Raw genomic sequence first — 16,964 nt, 5'->3', positions numbered from 1 at the left:
GTTTACTTTTGAATACAATAGTCTCCTAATATCCCCAATCTCCCCTACCTAAGAGAGAGGTATATCTTTATATTGTACAAAGTTTTATTTGACTTTAATAAGTTATTACTTCAACAAATATTAAATAAACAGTTATGAAATTTGACAAGAAGTGAGAACCTGCAATACAAACAGAAAAAAAATCCGAAAAATGAAATTTTGTCTAATACATTACGTATAAAAACTAATACAAAACAAATTAAAGTAATAAAAACATTATAATTGTAGCATATTTCATACAAGACCTAAGTTTGTCAACTTTTTTAAGTTATACTGTTTGACCTACAATCCTGAAATTCCTACGGACACACGGAGAGCATGTCCGACTCTCACTTGGTCGGGTTTTTTTTATATAACAATTACTATTTGTTATGTAAAAAAAATATATTAATTTTAATAATTGTTTATCTTTTCAGAATTTCTAACAATATTATATTGTGTTTATTTATGGTTGTACGTCGCTATGTTTTTGTGGGAGATACAAGCCATACTTTTAATTTTGGAAGTGCATTCGGTGTTGCTAGCTGTAAATAACAAAATGGATCAAATGATTTCTTCAGGTAGTATTATAAAATTATATACAAAACTCAATACATATCAATATTTAATACATACAGATGACAGAGATTAATAAAATAATTTTTTTATATTTTTCTTTCACCCCTTCCATATCTTCAATTCAAATTTAAAATATTTATACAGTATCTAAGGTACACTGCATTGTCTTAAAACTATGATGTAGATTGTAGATTTAATAGTTAAATAAGTTTTTTGTTACTGATTTTTTTTTCAGCTTCATGCTGTATAGCAGGAGTAGGGCAGACAGAGGGAACTTAATGTTAAGACACTCCGCTCCCCACATCCTGCCGTACTTTAAAGGCCTACGCCCATATATTTTGTCAATAGTCCAAAGATTTGGTTTGTATTTTCACATACATTATTTAATAATGTATATGAAAAAAAAACAAGATTTTTTTCCGAATTTTGATATTTTGATCTGGGAACCCTAAACTTACCTACATTTGTTTAGCCAGGCCTAACTCCCAAACATTCCTCAGAGCTTCTCTCTCTCTGCAACACGATGGGCCAATTTAATAATGTATATGAAAAAAAAACACGATTTTTTCCAAATTTTGATCTGGGAACCCTAAACTTACCTACATTTGTTTAGCCAGGCCTAACTCCCAAACATTCCTCAGAGCTCCTCTCTCTCTGCAACACGATGGGCCATGTAATTTTAAGCAGTATTTTTTTCTAATTTCTAATTTCAGAATATCCAATGACAATATCAACAATGAGGTACGATGTTCGAGCACTGTCACAAGCCTACATCACAGTATGTGAGGTGGCGTCGGATATGAACAGAGTCAACGGCGGAATCATATTTATAATATTTATTAATTTTATTGTTACAAGTATTATGACTTTCTATTATGGATTCTTCTTGTATTACGTTTTATCACGTAAATATATACATGTATCTACTTTTTTAATAGTTATACGCTGTTAAGACAATTGAAGTAAATTTAATACACACTTAAATGCTTAGGTATACTTATCGATAATGATTCAATGATAGTGAACGACGCGACGTCTGGGGCCGTCGTGGCGCAGCGGCACAAGTGGGTTCGATCCCCACTCGAGGAAGTGAAATATTTATTTGCGTTTATATTTCCATTTCTTCGCTCTGGCGGCGAGGAGTTCTGCCACTCAACGCACAATGCGTCCAGAAATCGGCAGAAAGTGGGGAACAGAGTGGTTTAACATTAGGTTCCCTCTGCCTACCCTGCTGTGTGCGGGATACAGCGACGTCATAGAATCATCAAAAGAAATAATAAAATCAATTCAGCTTCAAATTTTAATTGCATTGTATGATGGGTGGTGGAACTAGTAGTATCAAAACTTCATTCCCTCGGCAAAAGAGAAAATCGATCTTCTGGACGCTCTCTTTATCTTGAACACGACTTTAGACGCCAACAACTCCCGAGGTGCCAGAGTTCACTGTCTGACTTCAAGTTTAGTCAAAGAGACCTTAAGCAAGCTTTGTCTTCCTTGGTCATCATGAGTCGAGAGAGCCACATGGAATTCCTGCCTTAGTGCTCCGTCCATGTGCTCGTGAGCTGACACCGGTGCGTCTGTTTTGGTTCACTTACTCCGTCGGCGTAGTCCTAGACTCTTGGAAGAGCGTTCTTATCCAACCGATCCGGAAAAAAGACGATGGTTCCGAACCAACTAACTACAGACCTATTGCTATCACCTCGTGGGTGATAGAGAGTAAAATAAATTACCAGCTTTTGGTTTTCAGCTGAGGCCGCGGTACAAGGGTGTGACTACAACGCCACGGTTGTGGGTTCGATCCCCACTCGAGAAAGTGAAATATTTATTTACGTTTATATTTCCATTTCTTCACCCTGGTGTCGAGACATAGCGCGGCGTTGAATTCTACCACTCAACACGCAATGCCTCCAGAATTCGGCAGAAAGTGGGGAACGGAGTGTCTTAACACTAGGTTCCCTCTGCCTACCCTGCTGTGTGCGGGATACAGCGTGATTTGATTCTTTTGGTTTTATATTTCGTTTCATTTTACAGCTTTCTACCTATCCGCACAGCAAACCTGGTGCATCATCTATGTTATAATGATAATAGCGTTTTTAGAATCGAGTCACAGTATTAAAATGCAGGTATAGAATTTTTTCGTACATCAATTTTATTTATAACAGATTAATTTGGTTTTATTTTAATATTAAATAGCAATAGATTTAACATATGAGATTCAGATTTTAGAATTTTACAATTTTTGTTTGTTATTCGATGGCGACATGGGTTTTTTCTCGATAAAAAGAAATGTTTTTTCAGCTTCACGCTCTATCCCGCATGTAGTAGGTTAGGCAGCGGAGCCAAGTGTTAAGACACTCCGGCAAAGACAAAACTGGCCTCAATGTTCAAGAATATGTTTACTTTAATTAATATAATACACTCTCCTTTACAGGAGATCGAAATAAAAGTGCGCCTTAATAAGTTACTAAGTAAATTCACTCGCGCCGGTGACCGTATTCCAACTGAAATGGAACTTATGTTTAAAAATATTTTCCTTAACAAGCCTGTATACTCTCCCATGGGGGTGTTTACTTTGCATCGATCGTTGATTACAACTGTAAGTCATGATTATTATAACAATCAAATTAGCTTCACGCCACTGCGTGATACTTCCCGGGGATACTTCCCGCACACATCAGAGGAGGCAGAGGGAACGTAGTGTTAAGACACTTCGTTCCCCATAAGTCGTGGCGTGAAATATTTAATATTATCATATCTTTGCTCTGGTGTCAGGATCAGGACAAAGTGCGGCGTTGCATTCCGCCATTCAAATGCAGTGCAAATGCAGTTTTTAAAATTCGGTGGAAAATGGAGAACGGAGTCTCTTAAAACTAGGCTACCCACCCTGCTATATGCAGGATACAGCGTAAAGTTATTTTTTTTTTATTTGACTTTCTTTTTTAGATTACCAGCGCTTTCATTACATATATGCTTTTCATGGTACAATTGAAGCTGTGAAGCCTAGAGTTTCTTTTGTCTAGTGTGAAATTAAAATTGTAATACTTTAAATAATCATAAATAACTATATAATAATTAGACAGTACCTAAATAATGCGTGTTTGTTGTTAAAAATCTTTTTAATGCTTAATAAAGATACTTATATGAAATGTACTTGTTATTTTATTATTAATAGGATATTTATTTACTATAGATTCCAAACTCCAGTGGAACGCTCATCTGGAAGCACTTGCAGATAAACTCAGCTCTGCCGCGTTCGCAATTAAGAAAGTAAGACAAATGACGGACGTTGACACTGCCCGACTAGTCTACTTTAGCTACTTTCATAGTATTTTATCTTATGGAATGCTGCTATGGGGCAGTGCTTCAGATATCAATTCGATATTTATTCTCCAAAAAAGAGCCGTAAGATATATTTATAATCTAAGAGCTCGAGATTCTCTGCGAGATGTTTTCAAAGATGCAGGTATTATTACAGTTGCTTCCCAATTTATATACTATAATATTCTCTTTGTCCGACAAAATATACATTGTCATAGAAAAAATAGCGACAGTCATAAGATAGGAACGAGAAATAAAGATAAGATTGTTACTCCAAGTTTTCGCCTCCAGAAAGTTAATAAATCTTTTATGGGGCTGAGTATACGTGTATATAATAAAATTCCGCAGTGTATTCTTAGTTTGCCACTACCAAAATTTAAAATATCTGTAAAAAAAATTCTAACAAGTAAAGCTTATTACACTGTTCAAGAATATTTAGAGGATAAACATGTATGGAATTAATGACTATTGAATGTCAGGCAGAACAGCTGCCAGCTAATGCAATAGTAAAATATACCATTGACTTTGAAAAGAGCAACTGTTGAGTTTCTTGCCGGCTCTTCTCAGCAGAACTGCCTTCCGAACCGGTGGTAGATTTTTGTTGACATGTACATTCGACGATTCAAAAGTGCTTTTATAGTTTATTTGAATAAAGAATATTTCGAATTTGAATTTGAATTTAATACCTAATACCTAGTGTCAAGACACTCGGTTCTCCGTTTCCACCAAAATTCGAGTCACGTTACGTGCGTGCGTGTTACGTTGCAACTTGTTGTGTTGCAACTTTGCTCCCTCTGCCTACTCTGCTAAAAGCGGGATACAGCGTGTAGCTGTAAAAAATATATTTCATACAGTGAGGCAATTTTCTAAATTCTTACGTTTCAAGTCTGAAATATAGATGCACTATAATAGTATACTATACTTATATCTAGTATTTATATATTTATTTATTTATTTTTAGGAATATCCCGTATGGTAAAAATGCTCGTTAATTATCTCTTCGCCACATCCATAAACGATCCGATAAAAATATTTTTTAAACATCTTTTTTTATTTTTATTTTTTTCTCACGCTCTTTTATCAGCTCGTATGTGGTGGTGCACACGTAGTGTACCTTTTGCACTCGAAACTACAAGGAAATAATATAAAACGCAATGTCTTCTTCAATTTAATTATTAACACTTCACATCTGTGGAGTGGTAAGACGTTAATAAATATTTTAGTTTAATTTATTAAAAAAAAGGTTTTATAACTTTCAAAATGGCTAACGTCGTAGAAAGCCTTCAACTGTTGTTTGATCGTCCCAATGAACCCATGGTCTCTCTGAAGGGCGACAAAAAAGCGCTGTTTCAGCTTACCGAAAAGCATCTAGTAAGTATATTTTCTTTATTTTAAATTATACTTAATGAAAAACATACTAAATACTTCTATATATTATTCTTTACAGATCTAGTAATGTATAATTTTTTATCCATTTTTCTGAATTTTACTTTTATTACATGGCCGTCGTGGCGCAGTGGCACAAGGGTGTGATCGTAACGGGACTAGTTGTGGGTTCGATCCCCACTCGAGGAAGTGAAATATTTATTTACGTTTATATTTCCATTTCTTCGCTCTGGTGTCGAGGCAAAGCGCGGCGTTGAGTTCTGCCGCTTAACACGCAATGCGTCCAGAAAACGAAAATGGGGAACGAAGTGTCTTAACACTAGGTTATCTCTGCCTACCCTACTGTGTGCGGGATACAGCGTGAAGCTGATAAGATTTATTTATTACATCGCTAGATCGACCAGACTAACAGACAGACAGACTAAAATTGTACTGAGTGAGTGGTTTTCTAACTTCCATTCGAGTTATCGATAACAGAAGTTAGGAAACCATTCAGTCGACCCAAATAATATTTTTCATATCTTTCCTATATAGAATTGACTTAGCTATCCTTTTTAAACGACTTCTGTAGGAAAAGGAGGTTATCAATTCGACTGTATTTTTTAGAGACATATTATCTATACATACAGACTTGAGGCCCCCTATGTGGCCAATTTTGATAATAGTCACCACTTAGACATCCGAAGTTTTTTAATTTAATATTTTTAGTATTGTTAATATTTTTAAATTCTCTCCTTCTTTCTTTGCCTGTTTATTCTTATGTACCTACCCCATATAATAAAAATAATGTCTCACGTGTTAGTATTACTACAGCGGAAATGATAGTTTTTTATATCTAGCTAGTTACAACTAAACCGCAAGTGCACAATAACAACTTACAATATCTATTTGTTTATTACAATAGTATCCTGCTCTATCTTTAATAGGAATATGAGGAAATAATGTTAGAAGTAGTAGAATATCTATTTTAAAATATGCAATAGAATAAGGAATAGCTTTCGATTTTTTTTATTTAAAAAAAATAAATTAATCAATTGTATAAAAATATATAATAATGCTTTATTTTAACTTCACACTGTATTCCGCACTTGGTTAAGAATCTAGTGTTAAAACATTTCCTATTAACATTCTACCGTTCACATATTAAATAATTATTTTCTTTGAGTGGGAATCGAACCCATAATCTGTCGTTACAGTCGTTGTTCGTTCTTGTCTTACAGTCGCCTGTGCACCTGCGCCACGACTAGCCTTAAAATATTATACACGTATTAAACGTTGTCTTTTCGATCATAGTAGAATTCGACTTTATAAAATTAAGTTATTGTACAAATTTTATAACACACTAGCGGCCCGCCCGCGGCTTCGCCTGCGTGAACAACGTTATTATTAATTTCTGTCTCCATTAGTACCTACGTCCTATAAGTGACGTCCATGCAAAATTTGTGTCTCCTAGCATTTGTTGTAACGAATTTTCATACAAACTTTCAACTCCAAAAACAACCCCTTAGAAGTCGAATATTGCAAATTCCCGTCTTAGCGAGCACCTACGTCCTATAAGTAACTCCTATGCAAAATTTGAGATTTCTAGCACATGTAGTTTCTGAGATTTCGTGATGAGTGAGTGACCTTTCGATTTTATATATATATATATTAAGTACATCTACGTTAAATCTATTATTTTCACCCCATATTATTTTTAACAGTCTGATGACTACAAAAGAAATGGAATCGAAATCAACAACCGTTTTGGAAAGGAAGCAAATGAAGTTATTCCTGTTAAAGAACTTCAAAAAGTGCCTCGGTTCAATAAAGCTAAGCGCCTGCAGCACGATCAGGAATTCTCCATATTACTACCGGCTCACCAGGAGATGGCGGACGAAGTCATTGACGAACTTCTAGGTAATCATTTCTTTTTCCCTTTTTTGGAACCCTTCACTGCTTAAAAAAAATATAAATATAATATAATATAATATAATATTAAATAATAATATTTAAAAAAGTTATAAATATTTTCTTTCACAGCTGTCCCTGAAAATCAGCTCCAAGACTTCCTATCTACGTGTATCTTCGCAAGAGTAAACTTGAACCCCCAACTGTTCAACTACTGCTACTCTGTTGCCTTAATGCACCGGTCAGTATAGCCAGCCAAAATATTATTGCATAAAAATATATTATGATATATATCATTTAAAGTAGAAAAGTATCTAATTTAAGCTATAAGTATCTAATCTAAGTTAAAGCGTAAAACTGAAAAAAGAATTCACTTTATTAATGTCCCATACATACGATTAAAGAGAGCTTATAAACACAAGTCCTTAGTCCTATATGAGTTCTTTAGATTATTTATTTTGGGTCCTTTCTTTTTTTGTCACAAAAATTAATATTTAAATAACACCAGATTTAGAAATATATTTTTTTATGTTCAACTGGAAAAAACATGTTTACCTAACTTTCTCTGGATATTTTTTTTAAAAAATATTTTTAATATATTTAAATATGAAAGCGTTAATTCGAATGTATTACAATTCCAGAAAGGACACTAAGAATGTGCCTATTCAAAACTTTGCTGAAACTTTCCCTTCTAAGTTTGTCAATTCGCAAGTGTTCGCGCAGGCTCGCGAAACTGCAGCAGTTGCTGCTCAGGGTGCTAAGGTAAGTTACATTTCTGATACAGCTTCACAACGAATCCCGCATGTAGCAGAATAGGGAGAGGGAGCCTAGTGTTAAGACACTCCGCTCCCCAATTCTGGAGGCATTGTGTGTCGGCGGGACTAAATGCTGCGCTTCACCTCCACGCCAGAAAGAAGAAATAAAAATATATAATAATTCATTTCCTCGAGTGGGAATCGAAGCCTCAACTTGTCGCTTTCACAGTCATGTGACTGTTGCCTTTTGCCCCCGACGACCTCAAAAATAATATTTAATATACATAAATACAGAATTAAATTAGGATTGTTAAAAAAAAGGCTAGAACATTTCTTCTAGGAGAAAAGTTTTGAAGAAAAATCTTCGTTTCGATCTATCTATCTATCTATCGCTATATTTTAAGCAATAGTAACGAAAACTTATATCCTGTATAGCGTACACCCATCATAATACCAAGAGACTTTACTGCCACGGACCTCGACATCGAGCACCGTCTGGCGTACTGGAGGGAAGACATCGGTGTGAACCTCCACCATTGGCACTGGCATCTCGTGTACCCCTTCACTTCTAACCAGCGCCAAATCGTTGCAAAAGACCGCCGCGGCGAGCTGTTCTTCTATATGCATCAACAGCTTATTGCTAGGTTAGTGTTAACAGAGACCTAATTCAACACATGTCGTGCTTAAACACAGTTCAAAAAATTTCAAACATGTATATGGACAAAATTTAAACTTATAGGCACTTTTTTCTTTTGCGAAAAATATTATTTGTATATTATAAAAATTCTTATAAATTTGTAAGTTTTAAGTATACATAGGCACAAGATATTTTGGTACTATTTTTCTTATATTTTTTTCATTTTCTTGAATGGGAATCGAACCCGCAACCTAAACGCAACGCAATCGAATGTACGCGACGTACGATCGCACGCTTATGCCCCTCTGCCACAACTGTTGAGGCCAGTAATATGTTTAAAAATTTAAAACAGTTATTTAGTTTTCTTTTCTATTGAAACCCAGCGGAACGTAATCATTGAACTTGATTATTTATATCTCTATTTCTCAGATATAACGGAGAGCGGTTAAGCAACGCATTAGCCAGAGTGAAGAAATTCAGTGACTTCAATGAACCTGTCCCCGAAGCGTACTTCCCCAAATTGGACAGTCTCACGACATCGCGAGGCTGGCCGCCGCGGCAGGCGTACATGCGCTGGCAGGACTTGAACAGACCTGATGATGGACTGGTGGTGACGCTGGCTGATATGAACCGCTGGAGACGTAATATCGAGGAAGCTATATCTACTGGATTGGTTAGGCTGGTATGTATTTTTTTTTTATAATTTAAGATACATTTTATATTATATAGATTAGGAGAATCTATTTAAAATGTATATGGACAAAATTTATTAAAAAAACCTGTGAAGAGTTCTATATTTACTTACACTAAATAGTCTAAATACAATTAATTGTTAGTGTTTTTATATATCATTGTTGTTTTTTAGTACGATAAGGCCATCTTGCACGTCACCTTCATAAATTCGAAAAAAGTGGACTATGAAATAATTTAAAAAATTAATATATATAATTTAATGCTTTTGCAGCCAAATGGTGGAACACAGCCTCTTGACATCGACACCTTAGGAAACATGGTAGAGGCCAGCATCCTTTCACCTAACAGAGAATTCTACGGAACACTACATAACAATGGCCACAGTTTTGGTGGATATCTACATGACCCTACAAATCGTTACCTCGTAAGAATTTTTTTATAATATTATTTTATAACATACTTAATCATTTTCATTTCATTTTAGTTATTTTTATAAATTTAAATGTCACCAAAAAAAATTGTTATACTTTTAAGTATCTATGTTTATTTTTCATTAAAAAAAAAAGTATCCTGATAATAGATTCTCGTTGCCTGCTACTTACTGCAAATTAGTGTCCAAATAAACTAACAATTATATACTTAAATAAAATTTATATTTTTAGGAATCCTTTAACGTGTTTGCCGACGAAGCAACTAATATGAGGGACCCCTTCTTCTACCGTTGGCACTCTTTCATCGACGATTTGTTCCAAAAGTTCAAAGAATCCGCAAATAATCCCCCTTACTCTCGTTCTGAAGTAAGTACCTATACGTAGAATTGTTCTTTTTTTACTTTTTTTAAGTAATCACTTCGAAATATAATTTAATAAGTATATTATACAAGAAAAAACTCATTTAGACTCACATAGCCTTAGTAGTTTATTTTAAAATAAATTTAAAAATTTCTAAAACAAAAGAAAATATGGAGAAAAAGAGTTGCATCCAATGTATATAGATATCAGTTACTATAATTACACAAACAAATCACGACATCAAAACAAACATTCAATCAAATTGTTTACTATACAGCTAGAAAATCCCGGCGTCCAAATAAGTTCAGCAAGGATTGAAAGCTCGACTGGCGACAGGAACACGCTTAACACATTCTGGATGCAGAGCGATGTGGACCTTTCACGAGGTCTCGACTTCTCAGACCGCGGCCCTGTTTACGTGCGTTTCACCCATCTCAACCACCGCCCCTTCAGATATGTGTAAGTATTTTTATATTCTTAGCTTCAGAGTTCACAAAATAGCAGCAAAAGCACACCAGAATAGCTCAAAGGCTACAATTTATGTAAAGATAGAAACGGGAAAGAAATATAGTAGAAAGACGGATAGAAAATTTAAACGGGCGAAGCCGCGCTTTCTGTCGCAGTATTACATAAAACAATAAAATTATTATAGTAAGTACATTTTATTTTTCAGTATTGACGTCAACAATTCGGGCAACGCGCGTCGCGCCACCGTCCGTATATTCATAGCTCCCAAGCTCGACGAGCGCAATCTCCCCTGGATATTGAACGACCAGCGCAAGATGTTCATCGAAATGGACAGATTCGTCGTGCCATGTTAGTAGATTTTAAAATATTTATACCTGTATACTTATAGCAATTATCTATAAAAAAAATAATAGTAAAATAGGAGTGTTAAGACACTGTTCCTCATTTTCCGTAGAATTCCAGACGCATTGCGTAACCACAACCTGTCGTGTTTACATTCACACTACCCCCTGCGCCACGACTGGCCTCAAGGCTGATAATAAAAATGTTTTATATTAATGTAAAATACATGTATACTTAGATCTTGATAACCTTTCAACATTTAACAAAGTAAATCATAATTTCAGTGAACGCCGGCAAAAATACTATAACACGTCTATCAACGCAATCGGAACTGACCATTCCGTTTGAACAAACATTCAGAGATCTCTCCGCTCAAACTGGCAACGCTCGGGCACCGGAACTAGGAGCCTTCAACTTCTGCGGCTGTGGGTGGCCACAGCACATGCTGGTGCCGAGAGGAACGGAGACAGGATCCAAGTATGACTTGTTCGTCATGCTGTCCAACTATGAAATGGATAGGGTAAGTTGTCTTTACATTTTATTTACTTTCACTAGCATAACTTTTTTAGCATACCTAGTTGGACCAAAGTTGGACCACCTAACTAAAATAATTTAAAAAATCTAAGGCATATATTTACAAATGTAGAAGAGAAATATATACTCTATCTTATATTTCAATTACTTTCAGGTTAACAATCCAGATGGAAGCCAATCGAACTGCGTTGAAGCTTCCAGCTTTTGTGGACTCAGGGATAGACTGTATCCCGACAGGAGGCCTATGGGTTATCCATTTGACCGTCCCTCCCAGACAGCAGACAACATCCAAGACTTCATCCTCCCTAACATGTCTCTTACTGATATCACTATTCGCCTGCAAAATGTTACTGAACCAAACCCAAGGAACCCTAAAGTATAACTAATGATGACTTACTGATAGACAAAAACAATAACATTGCTATTTTTAGTTTTTAAGCATTATAATTATTAATAAGTGCATTAAGAAAAAGAAAGGCTAATTAGATAAGTCTAGTGAATTAATAAGTATTATAGGTACATAATATATGTTTTAACTGTAAATAGTGACCCCCTCTAATAAATAAAGCATATTATTTTAATCAGCATTATTTTTTTTATTTATTATTCTGTTGTTTGTGAACCTTTTCTTGCAATAATAGGCTATCTTTCTAAAAAGAACCATGTGTAAAATAAAACAAAAAAACTAAACTATTAAGCTTTTTAATAAATTATACATATATTTGTTACATGATATTTTTGATTGTTTAATAATATAAATAGTAATTAGAATACTTATGAATATAATTGACACTTTTATAATATTATAAAGCAATTAAAAAAGTAAGTTGAATAACAAACAGATTAGATAAATATATAATCAACCTATCTCTTTATTAAAGTCTTATCATATTAATTTAATTACATCAATAATTACTGATAAAAAGATATTAATAAAATCTTACCATGGCCAGGTAGCTACGATTAGACACTCGGAGAAATCTGTGAATATTAGATGTTAGAATGTAAGTAACAAGAAAGGACATGCTTTAAATAGGAGGAAAGTATTATATATTATCAGACCTATCATTAATTATCATTTTGTTGTCATTAAATACACATTCGGCTCGTGTTGGTTATCATCATATTAACTTTTGAACAATCAACCATAATACTTTTATATCAATTCTTTCATGTTTTTATGAATTTGGTCTAAAAATTAACATTAAATGATAAAAATTATAAATCTCACCTAGATAACTGAAGTGTGAAGTGACCCTTTAATCCTGTAAAGAAATAATCTTTTTAATACAACTTACTTAATATCTTACTTTATTATTTTATAATGATCGATCAGACCTATCATTTAATATCATGTGTTTAATCATTTAAAACACATTTCGGCTCGTGTTTTTTGTCATCACTTATCATGTTTAGAAAAAATGGTACAAGTGGCTTATCTGCCTTAAATATTGATTTTGGCAGGTATGTTAAAAATCGATAAGGTTATCAATGAATTTACTACTTCTTATCTATGTTGTTTACAGAAAAAGAACAAATAAGAGAAAATAGTATTTTAAGCTTTGTCAAGTAATATTTGTAAGCTTCTCCAATGTTACAAGTTGTAACATTGGAGGTTAGACTACCATGTGTTCACCGTATTAAATGTCTCATTAAAAGGTTAAATATAAAAACTAATTAAGAATATATTCAATACCTTTATAATATGTGTTTTATTGCTCAGCTCCAGAAAATTTTATAAAATAAACTAATAATTACAGTCTTCCGTCCATTACTCTTCAAATCAGAATTCAAAATGAATATGAAAAAGACATGTGTCATAGAGGTTAATGAGTTCCTTTTTTTAGACCGGTAACAGTAAAGTTGTCTATGAATAATTAAAAAAATATTGTATTAAATATCATTATAAAAGGATAATATTTTATATATATTATTCAATTTATTTATAAGTATTTATAACGTCAATAGCATAAAATCTAAAATATTTTTAAATTTAAATTATATTTATGTAAAATAAAATAAATCTTATATATTTATATATGAAAATATATATATGTACTGTTATTTAATTGATGGAATGTGAAAAAATGCATTAATCTCAATGAATGATAATTAATTTGATATAACTAAGTACCGTATAAGATATCTTTGAGCTACAACGTAATTCGATATAACTACTCCCAGGGCAATGGGAGTGTAGATGATATCATATTTTATTTTTATTTCACGCATAATAATTGAGATTGAATTTTAGACATTTCATGCAGATTGGCGAAACTCAACGCCGCACAGTGAGCGGAGGGTCTGGCATCTGTCGAAACAAAAAAATAGATAGATACCAATAATGCCATATTTAATGATATACCGTACACTTATTTAATTTGTAGAATGTTTTATTCTTTAAAAAATAATGAATAGGGCGTATAGTTTGTTTACAGCTATTCATAAAATATTTTTTGCTTTTAATATCAAATTACTTAATTGAGAAAAAAAGTTCATAATTAAAGGTTAAAGGCGACATTTTGCTTCATGCAGCCGGCATCTATTTTTTTTTATCTATTTTACTATTGTAAAAAAAAGAAAAAGTAAATATTTTTATAAGAAAAAAAATATTTAAGGTAATATAAAAATAGAACATGAATCTACGATTTTTACAATTTTCTGAACATCATCAACACATCTTCTGAACTACTTACTGGATCGATTTGAATGATTTTTTTGTTGTGCAGACTATTAGACCTGGGCAGATCTAGGCTGTATATCATTTTGAAGACTCCGACACCTGATGTAGTGGTCCAGCTAAACTATACGAAATAATTCATTGCGTTCTTAACAAAAGTTGCTGAGCATGTTGAACATTTTCCATTGACATATAAAAAATCAACATCTACAATAAGTATATAACCAACAACCATAACAGTCTAACTAAACTATAAAAATAATAGAAATTCTAAGAAATTCTTATACATTCTATATTGAGACCAGTCGTGGCACAAAGTGTGACTGGTTTTGGGTTCGATCTCCATTCGAGAAAATGAAATATTTATAGCTTCACGCTGTATCCCGCACACAGCAGGGTCAGCAAGGTAAGCAGAGGGAACCTAGTATTAAGATACTGCGTTCCTTATTTTGCGGCGAACTCTGATGGCATTAAGTGTTGAACCTAACACCACGGTTTTGCCTCGGCAACAAAGCAAAAAATTAAAATATTTTATTTCCTCGAATCGAACCCACAACCAGTCGCGTCACACACTTATACGCTACGACTGGCCTCTTTCTAGTTTCTGTTAAATAATAAATAAATAACCGGCCAAGTGTAAGTCGAACTTACCCGGTGAGGTTCCGAAAAAAACTATTACCGAAAGATGTAGGTAAACGGGAAGTATAATGGAAAGTAGGTACCTATAACTTAATTTTGTATGATGATTGTAACGGTGTCCATGGCCGGATAAGCGCTGCCTGGACCAAATGGCGGGAGGTCACTGGTGTGGTCTGCGACCGCAGAATACCGCCCAAGCTCAAGGGGCTGATATACAAGAGCATCATGCGACCGGTTCTTTTATACGGCAGCGAATGTTGGCCAGCACTATCTCGGCACACTCAGGAGCTTCACGTCACGGAAATGAAGATGCTGAGGTGGATGTGCGGCGTAACGCGGTCTGACCGCATACGCAACACATTCATTCGAGGTAGTCTTGGGGTCCGTGACGTAGCGGATAAGCTCCAAGAGCGTCGCTTGAGACGGTATGGCCACGTTACGCGCCGGCCTAAGAACTATGTCGGACGCAAGTGCCTTGCTATACCAGTTCCTGGGGCGCGACCTCCCGGACGCCCAAGGAAGCGCTGGTTGGATGTCGTGATGCAGGACATGAGAGCCAATGGTCTAACCACCGAGGACGCAAAAGATCGTGCAAAGTGGAGTAGGTTAAGTAGGAAGGCAGACCCTGGTAATAGCCGGGATTAATGCCAGGAAGAAGAAGATTGTAACGGTGATTCTATAAATTTTTTTTTTTTATTTTTGCCTTTATTTGAATTGTAAGTTCACTCACTTCTTGCCAAATTTCATAATTTATTATAAAATTTGGCAAGAAGTGAGTGAACTCGGGTCTAAGGAAAGTAAACATTTTGATTACGCGACGAATTTCATATAAAAATGCAGCAAAAGCGATGCGTATTTCTTGATTGCGTTGACTTAATTTTATTTTTTACTAGCGGACGCGCGCAGCTTCGCTTGCGTATTTAGGGGTGAATTCCAAAAAAACACGAAACATGTGTTCAATGAAATATTTTTAAGAGTCTAAATTTCAAATTTCATAAAATCGGTGGCGATTTAATGATTTTTCCATACAAACTTTCCACCCCTTATTTGCACCCTGAGGGGGTGAATTCTAGAAAACCATGATACACATGTTCAAATTAATATTTTTAAGAGTCTAAATTTAAATTTTTATAATAATCGGTGGCATTTTAAAGATTTTTCTATACAAACTTTTAACCTCTTATTTGCACCCTTAGGGGAAGAATTCAAGAAAACATGAAACATGTGTTCAATTAAATACTTTTAAGAGTCTGAATTCCAAATTTTATAAAAATTGGTGCCGATTTAAAAAAAATCTATACAAACTTTCAACCCCTTATTTGTACCCTTAGGGGGAGAATTCTAGAAAACGATGAAACACGTGTTCAATTAAATACTTTTAAAAATCTAAATTTCAAGTTTTATAAAAATCGGGACCGATTTAATTTTTTTCCCATACAAACTTCCAAACCCTATTTCACCCCTTTAGGATTAAAATTTTTCAAAATCCCTTCTTAGTGGATGGCTAGATTACGAAAGTAAACATCTGTCCAAATTTCACGTTCCTACCATCAGCGGTTACGGCTGTGCGTGCGTCTTACCTCAGTCAGTGAGGACAAGTCCTTTTATATATATAGATTAATTCCTGTCTCCATGACTACGTCCTAGCGACGTCTATGCAAAATTTGAGACTCCTAGCATTTGTAGTAACGAAGTTTCATACAAACTTTTGACCCCAAAAACAACCCCTTAGAAGTCGAATATTGCAAATTCCCGTCTTAGCGAGCACCTACGTCCTATAAATAACTCCTATGCAAAATTTAAGATTCCTAGCACTCGTAGTTTCCAAGATTTCGTGATGAGTGAGTGACCTTTCGATTTTATATATATAGAAGATATAAATATATATAATAATAAATTTAATTTAATTTAATATTTTCATATTTATAGCCTCGTCCTCCACTTAATACACTATATGCAAAGACCATAGCATTTGGCGGTCTGTTTTCTCCGACTACCCCGCTAGGGATACAGCATGAAGCTAAGCTAAGTTTAAGTTAAGTTATATTTAATATTCCTTATAGCTCAATACCTCCACGTGATCTTGAAATAAATGATCTTGACAACAACACAGTGTTCCTCTAAGGGTTCAGGTTCATTTTGAGGTACGGAACCCCAAAAACAAGTATTTCTAATAAAAGAAATACCTAACCTCCGTTTGAGATACAAAAGTTCTCCAAAGAATATGATTTCGC

The 16,964-nt window shown here is 34.3% G+C and overlaps 1 protein-coding gene and 1 long non-coding RNA gene across 2 annotated transcripts; one reads left to right on the top strand and one right to left on the bottom strand.

Annotated features, from left to right (window-relative positions):
* The first annotated feature begins 5,084 nt into the window (after positions 1 to 5,084).
* LOC146540398 (phenoloxidase subunit 2-like) lies at positions 5,085 to 11,998 on the top strand. The gene is made up of 12 exons (XM_085206497.1): positions 5,085 to 5,286; positions 7,005 to 7,200; positions 7,324 to 7,432; positions 7,833 to 7,953; positions 8,382 to 8,590; positions 9,013 to 9,265; positions 9,548 to 9,700; positions 9,939 to 10,073; positions 10,345 to 10,526; positions 10,741 to 10,883; positions 11,162 to 11,397; positions 11,566 to 11,998. Exons 1-12 carry the CDS (start codon positions 5,176 to 5,178, stop codon positions 11,791 to 11,793), a joined length of 2,076 nt encoding a protein of 691 aa, XP_085062623.1. The 5' UTR covers positions 5,085 to 5,175; the 3' UTR covers positions 11,794 to 11,998.
* A 99-nt stretch (positions 11,999 to 12,097) lies between these two features.
* Positions 12,098 to 13,245, bottom strand: LOC146540397 (uncharacterized). Its single transcript, XR_014879360.1, has 3 exons — positions 13,108 to 13,245; positions 12,643 to 12,676; positions 12,098 to 12,392 (listed from the first exon to the last, which is right to left on the bottom strand). It is a non-coding gene; the product is annotated as an uncharacterized LOC146540397 (long non-coding RNA).
* Positions 13,246 to 16,964: the final 3,719 nt, after the last annotated feature.

The sequence above is a fragment of the Heliconius melpomene genome, chromosome 2, assembly GCF_056956725.1.
Source record: "Heliconius melpomene rosina isolate 202511_hmr_F chromosome 2, ASM5695672v1, whole genome shotgun sequence".
NCBI lineage: Eukaryota > Metazoa > Arthropoda > Insecta > Lepidoptera > Nymphalidae > Heliconius > Heliconius melpomene.
Note: the sequence above shows the minus strand (reverse complement) of the source record. Positions and strands in the feature narration are given on the sequence as shown.